Below are 19,595 nucleotides of genomic sequence, written 5' to 3'. Positions count from 1 at the left end.
TGCTCCTCTGATGCTGCTTGGCCTGCTGTGTTCATCCAGCTCTACGCCTTGTTATCTCAGATTCTCCAGCATCTGCAGTTCCTACTATCCATAAATTTAATAGTGCTCTTACACAACATAATATGTGAATCAAAGAAGATAAAATCGTACCCGCTGAATTTTGTGCAAATTCTTTCTGAGGATGTAGGTGTTGTTGGCAAGCCCAACATTTATTGTCCATCCCTCGTTGCCCTTGGGAAATGAGTTGGCAGCTGTCTTGAACAGCTGCATCAATGCTGTTCAGAACAGAGTTCTAAGATTTTTCCCCAGCTATGATATTTACAGAATGGTGTGTGATTTAGAGGAAAAATAGGAGGTGGTGGTGTTTTAATGAGCTTGCTGTGATTTGTCCTTCTGCACATTCACAAATGTACTCTTTATTGGGAAATGCTTAGATTATTCGAATCTCATTGTTGGAACTGAGAGAACTGGACCTAGTCCAAGGAAAGCACCATGCCACACGCTGTGTTGCTGAGACTTGGATTTGAATAGTGAAGAGGAAAAACAATTCATCAAGATCTTTATCACAGGTACGGTGAGCTCCTTCTTGGATTAGCGCAGGGCAATTTAGGAAGCAGGCCTAACCTGGAGGTAACTGAGAGGGAAGATGAGGATAAAGCTTTTGATCTTGCCTTCGTGGATTTCCAAAAGGCATTTCATGATGTGGCCCTTAGCAGGCTTGCCAACAAAACTGAATCTCATGGAAGGAAAGAGAAAATGGAACATAGATATATGGCTGGCAGAGTGACAGGAGGAGAGAGCTGTAAAGACCAGTTGTTTTTTGGTCTGGAGGAAGGAATAAAGTAGGGTTCCCAGGAGTTAGGATGAGCACTATTACTTATTTTGACAGATGTTGTTGACCAAGATTTGGGCGTGGAGAGCACAATTTAAAACCATGCGGATTGCACAGAGCATTGGAGTATTGTGAACCATGAGGTGATGAGACATCTAGAGGACATTGTGAACCACCGTCCAGTATATTATTTTTCATTATGTTGTATTCAAATTATATCTCTTCTATATTAGCGCAGGTAACCCTTAACTTTTGGACAACGACCACAAAGACGAGCTAGGAGTTTCCTGAAAGACTGACCACTTGAGATGGACCCTCGCCTGCGGTGATCCTAGGCGACCAGTGTTTGTGACATTGAGGGTGTTTAAACATGTTATTGCTTATCCACTCTGACAGAAGAACGGAGGAGCAGGGTGCACCTGCAACAACATTCAGGAAGTTCAACACCATTGAGGCAAAATTGGTTCATTGGATTGGCATCTGATCTATGACCTTCAACATTCACTCCCTTGGTTCTTGACAGGCAGCAGCAGTGTACCATCAACAGTGCACAATAACAACTTACTAATCTCCTGCAAAACCACTTTCCTAAGCCACGACAACTATCCTCGCAAAGGACATGGGCAGCAGATGCATGGGTACACCACCAACTGCAAGCTCCCCTCCAAGTCACACAGCACCCTGACTAACCTTCTCATGAAGCTTCTCCTGTTAAGCTGTGTGTGCACCTAGCTGCTCTGAGCTTTTTCACACACTGGCTGGCATTGACTCACTTCCGCGCACAGTCCTTGGAGATCCATGCAGCTGGGAAGATAATTAGAGGAAATGCTAATCCTGATTTGGAACAATATTGCCCTTCCTTCCTCGACGCTGGGTCAATATCCTGCAACTCCCTTTGTGAAAGCACTGAGGGTGTACTTACACCCCAAGGACTCCAGTGGTTGAAGTAGGCAGCTCAGTACCACCTTCCCCAGGGCAATAAGGGATGAGCAATAGATCATAGCCCAGCAGGTGATATCCACATTCCAGAAATGAAAAGAAATAAAGCTCTTTCTAATGTACATTAATGCTTTAGGATCCTAAGTGAACTTCCACAGATATACTTGCATCTGCGTTGAGACAGCTGATAAAATCCTTGCGTCGTATGCAACACAAATAGTCCTATCGGCTGTTAAGTCGATGGGTACCACCAGGGATGAAGGATTCACACTGTGGCCAGTCCTACTAATCATTTGACTTACATTCTGAGGGACGAGTGTGAAGATGCAAACAAATAACTTTTCATGATTTCCGCCATTTGGGAGTGAACATCACTGCCGAAGATCCCTCCAAACGTTTGTGCCTGTTATATGCCTTTGATAGACATATAGCTTCTTGTCATCGCCACCCTTATCCTAACCAACTGAGGAACAAAGCAAAGGGCTATAGCGAAACATATCAAACAAAGCAAAGCTACAAAGAAAGAAAGAGAAGACTAAGCAGATATTGAGTGACTGAAGATAACAGGGAAGAAGGACTGATTGAGGGAAGCAAGGATTCCATAAGGTCTTGGGAAAGATGATTTGTGAATTTCAACAGACTGTGTTTTGACAGATCAAGAAAAACACGTGGGGTGAGTTCAGAGGAGCACAGACCAGAGCTAAACATTGATAAAACCACTAGAAATCAAGAATGTTTGTGACGTTAAGACAGGTCTGAGGGTCAGGGTTGGTCATCTTTCAGAGGACAATCTTTCTCTTGTATCCATTCCAGGAATATGTGGTCATTGTCAGTGAGGATCCTGAGGTACAGAGATGAGTAAATGAAAAATGACCAAAAGACAATACAGTCTGCCATCTGTCATGCTGGTGGTCATATGACAGAATGGGAATATTATTCAAGTTTTGGATGAATTTGGGCTGCATGCAATTGCTATGGAAGAATGCAGGTGGGATGGTGACGAAGTAGATTCATCTTCAGAGGCTGACACCCCTGATTATTTGTTTAGACCTAATATTATCCTCATCCAAAAGTGCTCGAGCAACATCTTTTCAATGACGCTAAGACCCTGACCCTTATATGGTGCAATCTAACATGGCAGACAATCATGGGAACACAGCCTTTAGTTTTAGAATGCTGGCTTTAAAAAGTTTTGTCTTGAGAAGTACACAGTAACAGTGACTGAACTTGTGAATTTTGGAAAGAAAACAGTTCCCTTATTGCCATCTGACTTTCCAAATGGTGGGACTCACCAAAGAATGGTCAAGAAAACAGCAAGGTCTTGTTCTGGTGAATTTCTGAATTGATAATACAAACAGATGAGGCATCTGCAAAGAAAATCAGCACTTTTCTATTGGTGCTATTTCACAAAGATATTCCCACGTTAAAACGGTTAAAAATAAAGTCATGTTACCTTGCTAGCGCATACCTACTAAAGTACATCATGAAGCAAACAAAACTAGCAATATCTGCCAGAAGTCGTATCAGGATACTCTGGCAAATGTGAATCTGGAAATATAAAAAGGAGAGGAAAAAAAATCTCTTGTTATAATGCAGTCACTTAATCCAAACCTCATGTGGTGACTAACATTTTACTCTGTCCTGCCAGAAGCTCCATTGTAAGCATCAGAGGAATGTGCATCTTGATAAGATGGTCGTCTCAACCTCTCCTCCAATAAAAGCAACTCCGCTGATTCTGCCAAGTGTTTGAAAGAAAAACATTGAGCCATAAAAATGGCCAATGGATTCACAATGATTTAGCAGAAGGAGGACATTGTCTCCGAGGGGTGGCCACTAAACAAGTATAATTTTCTCTGAAGTGCAGTGAAAACTCCACAATAAGGATAATGTACTCTCTGGTCGATGACAGAAATTGGCTGATCATCAACAGTCTCCAGATTTTCTTCTTGTACATAAAACAAGTCAATGCCTGAGGCATGGGAATTAAAACAAGAACAGTACAAATAACAAAAGAAACACTATGTAGTTCTATTCCGCAAGACGAGAATAAGAAACATAACTTAACAAAAGAAGCTGTGCAGTTAGGTGATGTCTAACAGAAGGCTCTGTCCTCTGACCATCAGGATGGAAAGAAAGACTTAAATTTAAGTAACATTGCACTACATTGTGGAGAAATTTCAAAGTGCTTCACAGATAACAAATTACAAATAACCTGAAATGCAGTGATTCAGTTTTATGGGCAATCTTAATGGTTATTTTATGCAAACTGAGCTGCAAGCAATGAGAAGCAGAGCCATTTGACTTCACTTTGATGGTTCGGAAAGAAACATGGATAACCACTCACCGTTCTTTTGAAACAATTCAATTTTGCCCTGAGCATCTACCTGAAACATATGGAAAAGGCAGATGGGAGGGCATAAAAATAACTGGAAATATGGACAAGAGTCAGGAAATCCAAGTACACCTTGCTGAGCTGAAGGACCAAAAGAAATTGCTAATGCTTCACAGACCTGACTCGCTGATTTAAGTTGCAGGGTTTGAGAAAAGGATGGCGACTTGAGATGAAATGGCTTTGAGGTTTCCTCTCCGTTATAAGACTGAAAGTAAGAACTTGACACATGAAGAGCTACTTGGCTTGTATTTCCAGCTTTCAAGCATGCAATTAATCAGCAACAGGAAAATTAGTTTTTTTTTAGATAATTGAAATACTTCCAGCTGATGCAATATTCTTTTTGTTAGGTCCACTTGATTAAATTCCCCATTTCAGCAGTGTTGTAATTTTGCAACAATTTGGCCATCACACGCAATAAGTGTAGGATTTGAACCTACAACCTGACTCAGGATACCAACTGAGCACAACTGTCACTTTGCTTCTCTGATACAAACTAATTCCCACCAGACTGACTTGGGCACATAATATAGGCTGATACTCCCATGTAGTGCTCAGATGTACTGTCCTATTGTAGGTATCATAATTATGCAAATATATCACATGTAGAAGCAGAATTAGGCCATTTGGCCTCAAGTCTCTTTCACCATTCGATCATGGCTGATAGGCTTCTCAACCACATATGTCTGCCAACCTCTCATAACCCTTGACACGCTTGTTAATCAAGAACGTGTCTGTCGCTGTCATAAATACACGCACTGACGCGGCCTCCACAGCGCTCTGTGGTAAACAGTTTCAGAGACACCATCCTCTGGATGAAGAAATTCCTTCTCATCTCTATTCTAAAGGGTTGTCCCTTCACTCTGAGGCTGCACCCTTGGGTCCTAGACTCTCCTACCAGTGGAAACATTTTCTCCATACCCTCCATCTAGGCCTCTCAGTAATCTGTAAGTTTCCATCCTTCTAAACTCCATCAGCTACAAACTCAGAGTCCTCAACAGCTCCTTATATGCTAAGCCCTTCATCCCTGGGATCATTCTTGTAAACCTTCTCTGGACCCCCTCCAAAACCGGCACATCCTTCCTTAGATACAGGGCCTAAAACAGCTCACAATGTTGTAAATGTGGTCTGACCAGAGCCTTATAAAGCCTCAGCAGTACATCCCTGCTCTTGTATTCGAGCCCTCTTGAAATTAATGTTAATATTGCATTTGCCTTCCTAGCTGCCAAGGTGAACCTGAACCTGTTAAAGTGAAACTTACGTTAATCTTAAGAGAATCCTTAACTAGGACTTCTAAGTCCCTTTGTCCTTCAGATTTCCAAAGCCTGTCTCCATTTAGAAAACAGTCTACGCCTCTGTTCTTCCTATGACAGAACATAACCTCACACTTCACCATATCATATTCCATTCGAACTTCTTTGCCCATTCGCTTAGCCTATCAATGTCCTTCTGCAGCTGCCCGCTTCCTCAGTACTGCCAGTCACTCCACCTATCTTTGTGTCATCTGAAAACTGAGCAACAATGCCCTCTCTTCCTTCTTTCAGGTCTTTAACGTATCATGTGATTAGTTGTGTGGCCATCACTGCTCCCTGTGAAATTCTACTAGTCACCAGCTGCCGTCCTAACAAAGACTCCTTTATCTCCACTCTCTGCTTTCTGCCAGTCAGCCAATTTTCTATCTATGCCAATACCTTTCCCCTAAGAATGTGAGCTCTTACCTTATGTAATAGTCTCCTGTATGGCACCTTGTCAAAGGCCTTATGGAAATTCAACTAGATCACATCCAATGGCCCTCCTCTGTCCAACTTGCGCATTACCTCTTCAAAGAATTCTAAGAGATTTGTCAGGAATGACCTCCCCTTGACGAAGCTGTGCTGACTCAGCCCTATTTTACTTCCAAGTACTCCACAAACTCATCTTTAACAATGGACTCGAAAATCTTACCAGACTCACTCTTTCTCAAATGATATTAAAAATCAAGTTTCTGTCTGCAAAAGCAGGTAGAGATAAAAGATCGCATGGCATTATTTCAACGAACAGTAGGGGAGTAATGTTCCAGGCCCTGTGCAATATTTATGACTCAAATCAATATCATTCAAAACAGATCATCTGACCTTTATCACATTACTCCTGTGGGAGCTTGTGTAAAACTGGTTACCCCATTTCCTATATAACAACAGTGATGACACTTCAGAAGTACTACATTGGAGATGAAGAAATTTAGTTGGGCAATGTGTTACTTTCTTGCTGTCTTTTTTCAAGTGCTGTCATACTGGTCAAGGTGCACCTACAGTGCTGTGAGCAAGGGCGTTCTAGGATTGTCCCGACAAAGTGACGCTACAGCCGAATATACCCAGGGTGGCATGTGACTTGAAAGGCGACTTGAAAGGCAACTTGGAGGCGATGGTGCTCCCATGCATTTGCTGCCTTTATCCTTCTGGGTGGTGAGGGTCGTAGATTTCGAAAAGGTTTTACGAGGAAGCTTTGGTGAGATGCTACAGTATCACAGCAAATATTACACACTACAAACCATGGTGTGGTGGCAGGGAGAAATGTTTTCCATGGAGCATGTGGTGCAACCAAGCAGGTTGCTCAGTCACCCACCCCTTCATAGATTGCTCTGTCAAGTGCTTTATGAGTATAAGAGCTGAACAGATAGTCTTGTGTTTGTGAATGCAGTTAAACAAACAAGAGGTCTGACCTGAGTCTATATGAAACCTCCTGGCTGCCTAGTGTTTTCAGCCAAGGACAGCATGGCTGTTCTTCAATGGATACAAATAATGCGATGATTATTTCACTGTCAATATATCCTATGCTATAGAGAGGTAGTTCTGTTGTTGTAATTGTTCTTCTCCAGCTGTTACTTTCATCTTCAGCTTAAACATAAACTATAGCATTGCATCTTTACACGTACACCTTAATCACATGACAATGAAGCTGTATTTACCTCGTAGCCTTCCACTGATGGTTCAGTCACCGATGACCATATCACTTCGATTTCAGAAGATGAGAGGCTCCTGGCAGTCACTTGTGGAGGAGCTTCACTAGGCTCTAACAACAGAATAAAATACCAGATGACTTTACTGCAATTAAAGAAGATTGCACATAATCATATCTTACACTGACATGACTTCAGTAGCAAACACATAAAGTGCTGGAGAAACTCAGCTGGTCTGGCAGCATCTGTGGAGAGAGAAATAGAGTTAATATTTTGGATATGGATGCTTCAGAGTTCTTCCATCTGTTTCTGACGGGGCTGGTGCACATCACCTTGTCAGTCATCTTACCATCGAATCGCCCATAACTGGACTATACCGACAGGTAGCCACAGTGTGTCTTCACATAATAGATCGTTTATATTCTTTATGAAAATTTACTCAGGTTAACTGAAAGACTCGCAGGAACTATGGCATAATGAAGATGTGCAATGGGACTCTACAGAGGAGAATATATGAAAACATGGCAAGGTTCCGTGCCAAGCTTTATTTAGTGGTTTTCTATTCTACAAAGCAATGAATGGCAGCTTCCCTAAAGCCCTTTACAACTGTCAAAAGCCTTCCCTATTCCTGTACTCCAATTAGCCTGCACTAAATGCCAACATAGTTTTTGCTTCCTGAGATGTCTGCAGCACCTAAATCCAAACTGTCTGTTGTTACTGTACAAAGGCAACTAAACCATCCATGAATATCATTATTTCAAAGGTTTACACCTTTTAAAACTACATTTTTATGATTCTTACGACCTAAATAAATATCCTTACACTTTCTAACATTATACTCCACATGTTACCTTATTGCCCATTCACTTAATATCTATTTGCAGCCACCTTGTGTCCTCCTCACAGTTTTTGCTTTGTATTGTTAGCGAACTTAAATATAGTTCTCTTGATTTACTTTTTTGTAAGTCACTAATATAGATGGTAAATAGCATTCATTTCTAAGAGCATTCTGACCTGCTGTCTCAACCTTTAAGAGACCCATGTTTATTCTCCCTAATCCCTTTCTTAGATATTTGTGGATGCTTTTACAATCAGTTCTCTCTATTTCTCACCAACTTTTACTCTAATTTCTCTCTCTTTAAAATTCACTGGTGACTATTCACTGTTTGGTAAAATTCCTGAATCCTCAAACCTTTTGACAACACAGCAAATGTTTTCTCAAAAAATCTAATATTATACTCAACTTCTTTAGTTAGCGACAATTGGATCACATTTCTTCTGGGTTTTAAATCCTTTCAGGAATTGCACAGTTTTACGAATAACTTCTACAAATGCTTATTCTTACTTATATACCATCATACCTTTGAATCCAAATTCCCAGACTACCTTTGCCAACTTATCCTTTAAACCTATTAATTTCATTTAAATTTAAGGCACTATTTTCGATTTTAAATACAACATTCCTAAACTCAGCATGAAATTCTATCATACTGTAATCATATTTCCCATTGGGATCCAACAGCCCTTCTCCTCAGCTCGCCATCATCACAAACAGCTGTCAGTCAATTCAATTCGGTCCACATGACATCAAGATATAACTGAAGGTGCTGGATACTAAAAGGCTACGAGCCCTGACAACATTTCAGTCATAGCACAGAAGACTTTTCATCCGTAATTCGCTGCAATATGAGTCAGGTTATTCCAGGAAAGCTACAATGCTGGTATCTATCCAACAATATGGACAACTGCCCAGATATATCCTGTCCACAAATAACAGGACAAATCCAACCTAGCCAATGGCCATGCCATCAGACTACGTGATAAAAGGTTATCATCGACAGTGCTATTAAACAGCACTTTTGGAGCCCACCCAGCTCCTGCCCTCATTATAAACTTGGTCCAAACATGGACAAAAGATCTGAATTCAAGAGGAGAAGTGAATGTTGACATCAAAGTAGCATTTAACCAAATGCGGCATTAAACTGCTCTGGAGAAAAGAAAAACTAAAGTCAATGGAATCAAGCAGAAAACTTTCTGCTGGTTGGAGTCATATCTGACACAAAGGAAGATGGTCTTGGTTTTTGGAATGCAAATCATCACAGTCCAAGGACATCCTCAGTTTTGTGTGCTTGGTTCAAATATCTTCAGCTACTTCATTACACCTTCCCTCCAAGCTGAGGTCAGAAGTGGGGCTGTTCACCAACGACTGCACAATTGCCAACCCCATTTGCAATTCCTCAGATAATGAAAAACCCATGGAAAATATCCAGGCTTGAGATGATAAAGCAAAGTCAAGCACATGCCACAATGACCTCTTGAAGAAGAAAGAATCTAACCATCTCCCCTTAACATTCAACAGTATTAACATCACTGAATCTCTCACCATCAACGACCTGAGGAGTACAACTCATCAGGAACTGAACTGGACAAGCCATATAAGTATAGTGACTACAAGAACAGGTCAGAGGCTAGGAATTCTGCACTTAAGTAGTCCATCTTCCTACACAGCTAGAAGTGCACTGTTACAACCAGACCCCAGTTTCCAGGCAGATATTCCAACTTGTCAAGTTCCTGGTTGAGGAGGGATGAACTGAATTCCCTTCTTTATTCAACTACACTCTCAGTTGCTTGCAACACAGTTAAATTACAAAGGATCCTTTCCTCATGGATATCTCTCTCCCAGACCAACTGAATTTATGTCTTAAAAGGAGCCAAATTCATCCAGGCTTTCTTAAATTAACCAAAGAGTGAGTTCATTAGTTACTTAGCACGAGAAGAAGTAATAACACAACAGACATTTACATATATTAGAAATGAGTCAGAAAAAGATAAAAGTTAAAAGAAATACAGATCACTGACTGACCATTCGTGAAGAATAGATAGTGAACAGTCAATTTCAGGATTCTCCATTTTACAGGTCAATTGAAATCCTTGTCTCCTGTTCACTTTTCACTAATTTTCTGGCTAGCTGTCTTCGAGTACTGGGAGTGAGAAAGTCCTCAGAGGTGATAATTATTCTTTGACCGCAGCCTTTCCAGTGCACCAGCACTCAAATGTCATACGTGTGAGCACCTCAGCTCACAACACACACAGAATAGGGTCAAATTAGCTTTTGAGGCTTGATCTTGTGAAAGGCGAAACACAAAATGTACCTCTCACCCAGACTGTCATCTTTGCTCCCATCATGTCCGTAGTCTGTGTTAATTCCTACAGGTTTTCGAGAGGATTTGTAGTTCGGATTGTGGATGCGGTTGTAGACTTGCTCGCCGAGCTGGTGGGTTTGGTTGCAAACATTTCGTCGCCCTGCTAGGTAACATCATCAGTGCGCCTCCGGTGATGCGTCGGTGTTCTGTCCTGCTTGTTATTTATATGCCTCAGTTTGCTGGGATGGTTGGTATTACTTCCAGTTCTGTTTCTCAGTGGTTTGTACACAAGGTCTAATTCAATGTGTTTGTTGATGGTGTTCCGGTTGGAATACCAGGCCTCTAGGAATTCCCTGGTGTGTCTCTGTTTGGCTTCACCAGAGGCGCACTGACAATGTTACCTAGCAGGGTGACAAAATGTTTGCAACCAAACCCACCGGCTCAGCAAGCATGTCTACAATCTAATTCCCACAGGATTGTGCCGCATTTCTCCATTTTAACTCCAACCCACTTCAGCTTCCTTGGCACCTCATCAGAAAGCCACTGAACTTGCATCCACTCGTCATTTCTTTTCTGGCTCTAGTAGTCCGCTTTTGAAAAAAAAATGTTGGAATTAAAAATCTAATCTGTCCATAAATTATCCAGGGATGTGTTTTGCCATTATGACAGTGCAAGAAGAGTGAGTGGAGGCCACAAAGTTAATCAATTTGTCATTGTCCTCTCTCCTTTGATTCACACAAGGAAAATAGGCAGTCATGTTGCATACACAAGAACTGTCAGCACTTGTGGAACAAGACTCCGACATGTGTCAGTACCCTGAGGACTGGGATTTGGAACTATAAAGCTTTCTGTTTCTTTAACAGTAACTGTTTTACCACATTTGCCAAACAATAACAAGCCAATTACAAAAAAAAAATCTGAAATTGCTTGAGAGATTCACGTTTCAGCAAAAGCTCCGACAAAAAAAGACACACAAGGAATTCGGGGGACTGGAAATCTGTTTGGCACTATATTTAATCGTGTGTGCACTGCCTTCCAATGGCCTTGGACTGCCAACATGCACATTGCTCTGAGCTGCAGGAGACCACGTGAGTTAATCACATGTACATAAAGTAAAAGAGAGTTCCGAAGTGGCGAGCAGGTCTGGGATTTGGAAGGAGCTAAGGAAAACATGTGCCAAATCAGTGAAATGAGTGTTTTTTGATTTGGCTTGAAAATATCGAGACAGATAAAACGGGTCAGACTTTATCACGTTACCATTAGCAAAGAAACTGCTTACATTAATGTAGCATCTCAGGGCCCCCAAATCATCTTACAGCCAATTAATTACTTCTGATATGCAGTCTCTGTTGTAATGTAGGAAATGTAACAGCAATTTGCAAACAGTAAAAATCCACGAAGAGGAAAGAGATAAAATACCAAATAATGTTTTTTAATGATGTTGGTTTAAGTGCAAACATTGACCGAGACAGGAGTCAAAACTTGCCAACTCTTCTTCACACATGCTGTGGAATTTTCCCTTTCCACCTTTATTGGGCAAATGGGACATCAATCCAGCAATTTAGCCAAAAATGCTACTTCTGGAAGCACTGCACTCCTTCTAGTGCCAGTCAAGACCTTGAGTTCAAATCTCTGGAATTGGACACGAATAGCAAAGATGATTCTGGATAGGAGTGAAAGTAACAGGGTAGTTGTTATGGGGGACTTTAACTTTCCAAATATTGACTGGAAACGCTATAGTTCGAGTACTTTAGATGGGTCAGTTTTTGTCCAATGTGTACAGGAGGGTTTCCTGATACAGTATGTAGATAGGCCAACAAGAGGCGAGGCCACATTGGATTTGGTACTGGGTAATGAACCAGGTCAGGTATTAGATTTGGATGTAGGTGAGCACTTTGGTGATAGTGACCACAATTCGGTTACATTTACTTTAGCGATGGAAAGGGATAGGTGTATACCGCAGGGCAAGAGTTATAGCTGGGGGAAAGGCAATTATGGGGCGATTAGGCAAGATTTAGGATGCATAGGATGGAGAAGGAAACTGCAGGGGCTGGGCACAATTGAAATGTGGAGCTTGTTCAAGGAACAGCTACTGCATGTCCTTGAGAAGTATGTACCTGTCAGGCAGGGAGGAAGTGGTTGAGCGAGGGAACCGTGGTTTACTAAAGAAGTTGAATCTCTTGTCAAGAGGAAGAAGGAGGCTTATGTAGAGATGAGGCGTGAAGGCTCAGTGAGGGCGCTTGAGAGTTACAAGTTAGCCAGGAAGGACCTAAAGAGAGAGCGAAGAAGAGCCAGGAGGGGACATGAGAAGTCTTTAGCAGGTAGGATCAAGGAAAACTCTAAAGCTTTCTATAGGTATGTCAGGAATAAAAGAATGACTAGAGTAAGATTAGGGCCAGTCAAGGACAGTTGTGGGAAGTTGTGCGTGGAGTCCGAAGAGATAGGAGAAGCGCTAATTGAACATTTTTCGTCAGCATTCACACAGGAAAAAGACAATGTTGTCGAGGAGAATACTGAGATACCGTCTATTCGACTAGACGGGATTGAGGTTCATAAGGAGGAGGTGTTAGCAATTCTGGAAGGTGTGAAAATAGATAAGTCCCCTGGGCCGGATGGGATTTATCCTAGGATTCTCTGGAAAGCTAGAGAGGAGATTGCAGAGCCTTTGGCTTTGATCTTTATGTCGTCATTGTCTACAGGAATAGTGCCAGAAGACTGGAGACTAGCAAATGTTGTCCCCTTGTTCAAGAAGGGGAGTAGAGACAACCCTGGTAATTATAGACCAGTGAGCCTTACTTCGGTTGTGGGTAAAGTGTTGGAAAGGATTATAAGAGATAGGATTTATAATCATCTAGAAAGGAATAATTTGATTAGGGATAGTCAACATGGTTTTGTGAAGGGTAGCCTCACAAACCTTATTGAGTTCTTTGAGAAGGTGACCAAACAGGTGGATGAGGGTAAAGCGGTTGATGTGGTGTATTTGGATTTCAGTAAAGCGTTTGATAAGGTTCCCCATGGTAGGCTATTGCAGAAAATACGGAGGCATGGGATTGAGGGTGATTTAGCGGTTTGGATCAGAAATTGGCTAGCTGTAAGAAGACAGAGGGTGGTGGTTGATGGGAAATGTTCATCCTGGAGTTCAGTTACTAGTGGTGTACCTCAAGGATCTGTTTTGGGGCCACTGCTGTTTGTCATTTTTATAAATGACCTGGATGAGGGCATAGAAGGATGGGTTAGTAAATTTGCGGATGACACCAAAGTCGGTGGAGTTGTGGATAGTGCGGAAGGATGTTGCAGGTTACAGACGGACATAGATAAGCTGCAGAGCTGGGCTGAGAGGTGGCAAATGGAGTTTAATGTGGAAAAGTGTGAGGTGATTCACTTTGGAAGGAGTAATAGAGTACTGGGCTAATGGTAAGATTCTTGGTAGTGTGGATGAGCAGAGAGATCTCGGTATCCATGTGCATAGATCACTGAAAGTTGCCACCCAGGTTGATAGCGTTGTTAAGAAGGCGTAAGGTGTGTTAGGTTTTATTGGTAGAGGGATTGAGTTTCGGAGCCATGAGGTCATGTTGCAGCTGTACAAAACTCTGGTGCGGCTGCACTTGGAGTATTGCGTACAGTTCTGGTCACCGCATTATAGGAAGGATGTGGAAGCATTGGAAAGGGTGCAGAGGAGATTTACCAGGATGTTGCCTGGTATGGAGGGAAGGTCTTATGAGGAAAGGCTGGGGGACTTGAGGCTGTTTTCGTTAGAGAGAAGAAGGTTAAGAGGTGACTTAATAGAGACATACAAGATGATCAGAGGATTAGATAGGGTGGACAGTGGGAGCCTTTTTCCTCGGATAGTGATGGCTAGCACGAGGGGACATAGCTTTAAATTGAGGGGTGATAGATATAGGACAGATGTCAGAGGTAGGTTCTTTACTCAGAGAGTAGTAAGGGTGTGGAATGCCCTGCCTGCAAAAGTAGTAGACTCGCCAACTTTAAGGGCATTTAAATGGTCACTGGATAAACATATGGATGATAATGGAATAGTGTCGGTTCGATGGGTTTCAGATTCGTTTCATAGATCGGTGCTACATCGAGGGCCGAAGGGCCTGTACTGCGCTGTAATGTTCTATGTTCTAATACATAACATTCTACTTAAGTGAGAGTCCTCCCATTTTATTCAAAGTGTCACATGCAATACACAAAAATAATTACCTTCTAATCTTACTGTTTATAATGAATCAGAGGATACATGGTTTTATAATGACCATGATGGACTGCCACATGGCACACAATGTATAGTAAATAGGGTCACTAAATTATAGTCCAAATTACAGACCAAGTAAGTTCAATTGACTTTTAACTTCATGGCATTCTAGCATTTTAACCAGTAATTTGGGGTTCGCTAATGTACACAGTCATTAGCATTTTAAATCAGAGCTCTCAGCTATTTCAGAAACAACCCAATCATTACAATCTGTTGTTGAGTAAGATTTGGAATTAATTTTAAGTTGGGGTTGGGTCAGGGTTAAGATTTCGAAATGTAGAGGCATAAATAAACTATCAAGGAATGTCCACTGAATCTTGTCATCTGATTATTACTGCACATGTTTTTTTTTTTACCTACATACTTAATGTTTGCCTCTTAAGGACATGATACATATAGCAAGGCTGGATGTCAGTATCTCTATGAGGCAGAGACTGTCAGGAAGTGAGGAAGACCAGGTAGTGAGAGAGAAATAAAGTTTGGCACTCAAAGTTGTGAAGGGTGTTTTGGCAAGATGTGGGAGGAAAGGGATGGAGAAGGCTCTTAGAGTCATGTAAATTTAGAGTTTATCAGGGATTACATAATAGAATTCTATCAAACGATTAAAGCATCTGATAGAGGAAACCCATTCTTGCTGGTGGGAAAATTCTGAACAAAAGGGGCAATTTTAACATTCCAACCAGGTGGTTTAACAAGTAAATCAGGAAGCACAGGTTTGTGAAAATCTGGAATTCTTTCCCCCAGTTGGATCAATTATAACTTTCTAGATTGAGATTGATGGATGTTTGTTGGCACAACAAATGAAGTTGAGTAGGAGATCAGCCTAGATTGAACTGAATGGCTCACAGTACTTAATTGCTAACTGCCCTTGTCATGGCAGTGCAATGAGTGGATCTGTGTACCTATCAGCTTCACCCAAAGATCATGATTTAAATGCTTTCTGACCAATCCCTGGAGAATAATTTTGTGTTTCCTTCTCCAATGTGTACGAATGAACAAGTAAATATCATGGCTGTAAACAGGTGTTTACAGATTATGGGTGGGAAGAAAACAAAATCAAAGTTACCGTTATTACATCTGCTTTTAAACTATTAAAATGCATCGCGTATCCTTTCCCTTTCAAACCCTACCCGAGCACGACCATCGGAAAAATCCCACCCACTGCTCCAGGAAAGATTTGGGGGCAGCAGTACATTCGAGGACAGTGGAAAGATGAGGGAAGTCAGAGATAGTTTGAAAGGATGATGGAATGAAGCATTTTCTTTTTAGGACAGGGGTTATGATGGAGACAGTATTTGAAGAGAGAAGTCCATTAACGATATTGGCACTCCAAAGCATACTCAAACAAAAGTGAGCAACAAGATTAGAGGAATTCTTTTGGAAACCATAATTGGGTGAATTATTGTAATCATAGTTCAAAGCATTATAAGATGAAAGGTTCGCAAGGTAGAGGAAGAAATAACGTACAACGTCAGCGAACACATGTGGGGTTCCAGATGCACTTTGAGGAAGTACAGTGGAAAGGACGGTCTAGCAACGCAACTTGGAATTCGAGTCAAAATCATCTAATCCTCAGTAGGTAAAATTGAAATGGTTATATCAGGGACAATTAGAGCTAATTATTATCTAATTTGAAAGTGATCATGCAGCAGGTTTGAAATGAATGGCAGCAGTCTAAGTATTTACTGAAGGAAGTGCTGCAAGAGGTAAGGAATGCAGCTGACATCATTGCAATGTGTGCAACAATTTAGTTTGCAGAGGTTTGAGTATTTAAATGCCAGCCAGGACACTGAGAGAACTCCCATCACTCTCTGAAATGAAAAGCCAGGAATTTGCTGGAATGGCCAGCACTGTGTGTCCCAGGCACCTCAGAAAATGCAGCACACCCTCAGTCCTGCATTAAACCACTACCTTGGATTATGTGCTCAACACTCTAAAGTCACCCTGAATCCACAAATTGTTGACTCAGGGACAAACGTACTACAAGGTGAATCAAGGTTTAGAGCTCAACGGGTCTGACCCTACATAGAAGATAATCCAGGTCTGTTGATGGAACAATTGAATGAAGCTGTTACTCATGGCAGCAATCTGTCACCAAAATCGCTTGGTTGTTTGACCAGGAGCTTCTCACTTACACCTGACTCTGGAAGCTGCTGCGTTTGACCGGGTCAGATCTTGGTGCCACGTCCAGCATCCTCAAGCTAGGACAGGAAGTCAGCAGGAATTCCCTTTGGAGTTAGGCCAGTCGCTACACACAACTGGGCAGCAGCTGGCCAGTTGCCAATGCACAGTCAAAGGATCTGGCGAGGTGCCATATGCAACAGCACTTGGACCCTGTGAGCCAGGTATCATACTGTCTGTCTGCAAAGAGGACTTTGAACTGAGACTCCCATCCATGCCTCCCCACTGCCACAGTGGGATCCATAGCTGCTGTCCCTCTCCCTCCTTCCCAAGAACAGCCAAGCCCTGTATCCCTGGGCAGGTTTCATCTGTCCTCGAGTCAACAGCTCAACTTCCTTTCGCTGGAGTCCAGCAAAGTTCCGTTAGTGCAAGAAAAGCAGCTCTTACTCTCTCCGAACTCATACCTCGCCAACTGTGTGCCACCTTTAACCAGAGATAAATCATGAGGTGTATGTTTCTTTCCTGCTGCTGAATTAATTACAAAGATATAACTTAATCTGATGTGATGAGTATGCACGACATGCGTGCACATTAAGAAGAAATTCCTTTCACTTTTCTGTTAGGAGCTAAGATCTGAATTCAATCAACCACCAATTCATTTCCCAGCTTTCATCTTGCTGTTGGGTGGTTGACCTTTCACCTCCTGCACAATTGAGAGCCCCCATTCAACATCCAGGATTAAGTGTCCAGAAATTCTCTGGTGACCTGAAACTCCTTAACCCTCTCTTCACTGACAGCTCTGGTTGATCACTGTCAATTTCATAATGTTTATACGCATGAGGTTAAAAGGCTTCAAGTGCTTTGCAGTTTCAGTTGTTGAAATCTTTCAGGGTCTGGATGATTATTTGGCTGATGTGAAAAACAGTTTTAGAAAATTTTAATGATAAGTCATCAACAAATGACTTTATTCAGAAAGCATTTTTTGAACACACAACTATCATTATAGGGTTCACTGCTACAATAGTGTATAGTGGGTGAATGGGCATTGAAGTGGCATAGCCAGGCATGAGCAGGAGGATTTGTATAGCATGGAATGGGATGCATGAGGAGGTGCCTTCGTGCAGACTATGGTTCGTAACACCTCTGTTGCACTGTGAACCCTGACATTTTAAAGGGCTGGCCCGACCCCCTCAAAATTGTGGGATGTGTAAGCCTTGCCTGTCTTTGCAATGAAGCCACCTTTGGAATGGAACCATTGAAGTTAGGTCTACCAGCAACGGTGTCCCAACTTCAAACCAGATGCAACCCTTCAAAGGCCCTGGTGAAAACTGGAAATGCTAGGAGTGGGGTCAGGCAATCCAACCAGAACTTTGCAAAAATCCAGGCCTGAGAATCCAGTTTGTAAGACACATCATAGGACTTTCCAATTCAAATAGAAAATTGTGGTTCAGTTAGTGAATGTAATACATAACAGATTACAGATTTATATAAAGCCACATGAAAGCTAGTATTTGATGTGTGCTTCCTTTACCACATCACACTTTCCTTTCCACATTTTGGTGTTTATGTTTATGTAGACAAAGTTTTTGAAGTTAATTGCCTGAAATAAATGATTATGAAAAGTACTGGCAGATACAATATTCAATGGGAACCATGAAGAACACATGAGAACAGTGGATTAAACAGAACAGTCAGTAGAAACAAAAAAAAGTCAACAACAAAGGAAAGAGTGGAACAATCCAAAATTCCTAAACAAATATTTTGAAAATGACAGCTTGGTTTCCCTGCAGCCTCACAGCACCAGGGACCCGGGTTCGATTCCAGCCTCGGGTGACTGTCTGTGTGGAGTCTGCATATTCTCCCTGTGTCTGTGTGGGTTTCCTCCGGGTGCTCCGGTTTCCTCCCACAGTCCGAAGATGTGCAGGTTAGGTGAACTGGCCATGCTAAATGCAGATTACAGGGATAGGGTGGGGAGCTAGGCCTGGGTGGATGCTCTGCAGACGTTCAGTCGATGCAGACCCGATGGGCCGAGTGGTATCTTGCTGCTCTGTAGGGATTCTATGATTCATAATTAGGTGGCCACTGGAAGCAAAACCTATTGCACGACAAAGATGACAAAAAAATAGTAGTTTTGGAAAAAACTATATAACCCATGTTTGCTGCAGAGGTCTATGTAAAAGATCTGAACATCAAACTCATTCGAATTCTTGAACCCATCACTGTTTCCTCCAGTGAATCCAGATCACAGGCTATAGCACTGAGCTTGCACCAATCTATATATCCATTCGAATTTGATGAATGATGAAATTTCAAATCGAAAATCAAGTCTTGTTGTTTGCAAATCCCACACTCTCCTGCAATCCAGCCGACCAATGGAAAATTATTCCCATTTGAAAATGCTAAGGGAGCTTTCATTGAAAGTGAAGGCCATTTGAACATTTTCTTGGAAATCCATCAAAAATAAGTTAAAGCTTATGCTCTTTAATTTTATTTCAGGGAACCCTGTCATGATGTACAGCATGTACTAATAGCGCCCAATGCAAGTACATCAAGGGAGCCTAATGCAGATACAAGTAAATGGAGAATTTGGGAATGGAAAAAGGTCAGTTCTTTACATTGTACTAAGAATTAAAGTATTCATCACACATATACTGCAAGTTCTAGAAGCACTGTTCCGCCATTCCCGTTTGAAGAAATGTTAACTGAAAATTAATTTGGCAGACATTCACAAAAAGAACATTTTGGCTTTACAAAGTGCTACAGCAGAGATATTTAGTAAAAGAGGAAAAATGCAAATGATAGTTATATGAGCTAAACAAACAGACATTAGAAGTGAGATAGTAGGAACTGCAGATGCTGGAGAATCCGAGACAACAAGGTGCAGGGCTGGATGAACACAGCAGGCCAAGCAGCATCATAGGAGCAGAGAGGCTGACGTTTCGGGCCTAGACCCTTCATGAAGGGTCTAGGCCCGA

The 19,595-nt window shown here is 41.8% G+C and overlaps 1 protein-coding gene across 1 annotated transcript in view; it reads right to left on the bottom strand.

Moving 5' to 3' along the window:
* The window catches only part of cntn1b (contactin 1b), a 685,547-nt gene that overhangs the window by 114,926 nt on the left and 551,026 nt on the right, over positions 1–19,595 (bottom strand). Inside the window, exon 20 of the mRNA XM_048607547.1 lies at positions 7,108–7,211. Within this exon, the coding sequence (XP_048463504.1) occupies positions 7,108–7,211 (104 nt within the window). The remainder of the gene's footprint in view (positions 1–7,107; positions 7,212–19,595) is intronic.

The sequence above is a fragment of the Rhincodon typus genome, chromosome 18, assembly GCF_021869965.1.
Source record: "Rhincodon typus isolate 14 chromosome 18, sRhiTyp1.1, whole genome shotgun sequence".
Lineage (NCBI taxonomy): Eukaryota > Metazoa > Chordata > Chondrichthyes > Orectolobiformes > Rhincodontidae > Rhincodon > Rhincodon typus.
Note: the sequence above shows the minus strand (reverse complement) of the source record. Positions and strands in the feature narration are given on the sequence as shown.